The sequence below is a fragment of the Penaeus monodon genome, chromosome 23 (assembly GCF_015228065.2).
Source record: "Penaeus monodon isolate SGIC_2016 chromosome 23, NSTDA_Pmon_1, whole genome shotgun sequence".
NCBI lineage: Eukaryota > Metazoa > Arthropoda > Malacostraca > Decapoda > Penaeidae > Penaeus > Penaeus monodon.
The window spans coordinates 41,133,326-41,134,628 of record NC_051408.1 but is presented as its reverse complement, the minus strand read 5'-3'; the positions used below and the strand labels follow the sequence as shown (position 1 = coordinate 41,134,628).

Here is a 1,303-nt window from a genome sequence, read left to right as displayed (position 1 = left end):
ATAAAAACATCTCTCTCCTTGTCCAGCTTGGGTTGAGGGTGAGCTACGGCATGATCGCCTGCTGGCACCCCATTACAGGTACTACGTGAGGGAAATGCGCATCTTGGCCTACACACAGTTGCTTGAATCTTATCGGTCCCTCACACTCCAGTACATGGCCACTGCCTTTGGCGTCTCCACAGAATTTATTGACAGGTTAGATCTATGAGGCTTTAATGATCTACATTGAATTTGGTATGTTTTCTGTAATTAGAGATTGAAGATAAGAATGGGCAAGAAAGAAATATTTTAACTGTTGTTGTGCAAGTTCAAAAACTTTTATGCTTTTTCAGGGAACTGTCAAGATACATTGCTGCTAATCGTCTCCACTGTAAGATCGACAAAGTGGGAGGCATTGTAGAGACCAATCGACCAGACTCTAAGAACTGGCAGTACCAGGCAGTGATCAAGCAAGGAGACATCCTTCTCAATAGAGTACAAAAGTTATCGAGGGTCATTAATATTTAGGTAGTAAATTTTTTTTCTCACCTTTTTTTTTCCCATTTTGTATTTAATATGTGCTTTATTTTTCATCTCAACCTGTCAGAAAGTTATATGGACCCTAATGGAAGTCTTGGTTACAGAATTTGGTTCTTGAGTTGGAAGTAATTAGGACCTAGGGATGCCTGGATAATGTGTACCATGGAAAATATTTAGAATGGAGTAAGAATTTCTACAATAATAAAAGAATAAACAGATTTTCTTTCATATTCTTTTCCTATAATATGATACAACTAATTTATGAAAAATGAATGGGTGGTAAATGCACCTGTATTTATAGATTGGGAGAATAGTCTTTTTAGAACTTTTGTGCTTCCCTTTCGTTCAATGCCATGCATCTTTTTATCTGAGGTACCATCACTTACATAAACAATATGCATGAACACACAGGTATACCAAAGATAGAGTAAGTGAGGTTAATTATGTATAATAAAAATCTGTATTAGGATAGGCTGTGTTCATACTTATCATTATGACAGGTCTGTTTCCTTCTTCACTCCTGTTTTGGTCTTTTTAAATTTTCTTTAATATTAGGTTCTTGGTTAGTACATCAGCAATATCTTTTTAAAATTTTATATCCATACTTACATTTTAAGGACATATTAATCTTTTCAAAATTAACTTATTCCCAAGTCTCAAAATTTGCAGTGAAAAGTGTGGTTACCATTATCTCTTCTGCATACCTGTGTCACAACTGAGATTGCAGGAAGGGGAGATATATATATGCCTTTGTATTTGTGTGCAGGTGTCAGAAAAGAACAAG

General features: G+C 35.6%; 1 protein-coding gene across 1 annotated transcript in view; it reads left to right on the top strand.

Annotated features, from left to right (window-relative positions):
- Positions 1 to 738, top strand: part of LOC119588078 (26S proteasome non-ATPase regulatory subunit 6-like) — a 5,261-nt gene extending 4,523 nt beyond the window's left edge. Inside the window, exons 6-8 of the mRNA XM_037936781.1 lie at positions 27 to 195; positions 333 to 507; positions 624 to 738. Of these exons, the coding sequence (XP_037792709.1) occupies positions 27 to 195; positions 333 to 507 (344 nt within the window). The 3' untranslated portion in view covers positions 624 to 738. The remainder of the gene's footprint in view (positions 1 to 26; positions 196 to 332; positions 508 to 623) is intronic.
- Positions 739 to 1,303: the final 565 nt, after the last annotated feature.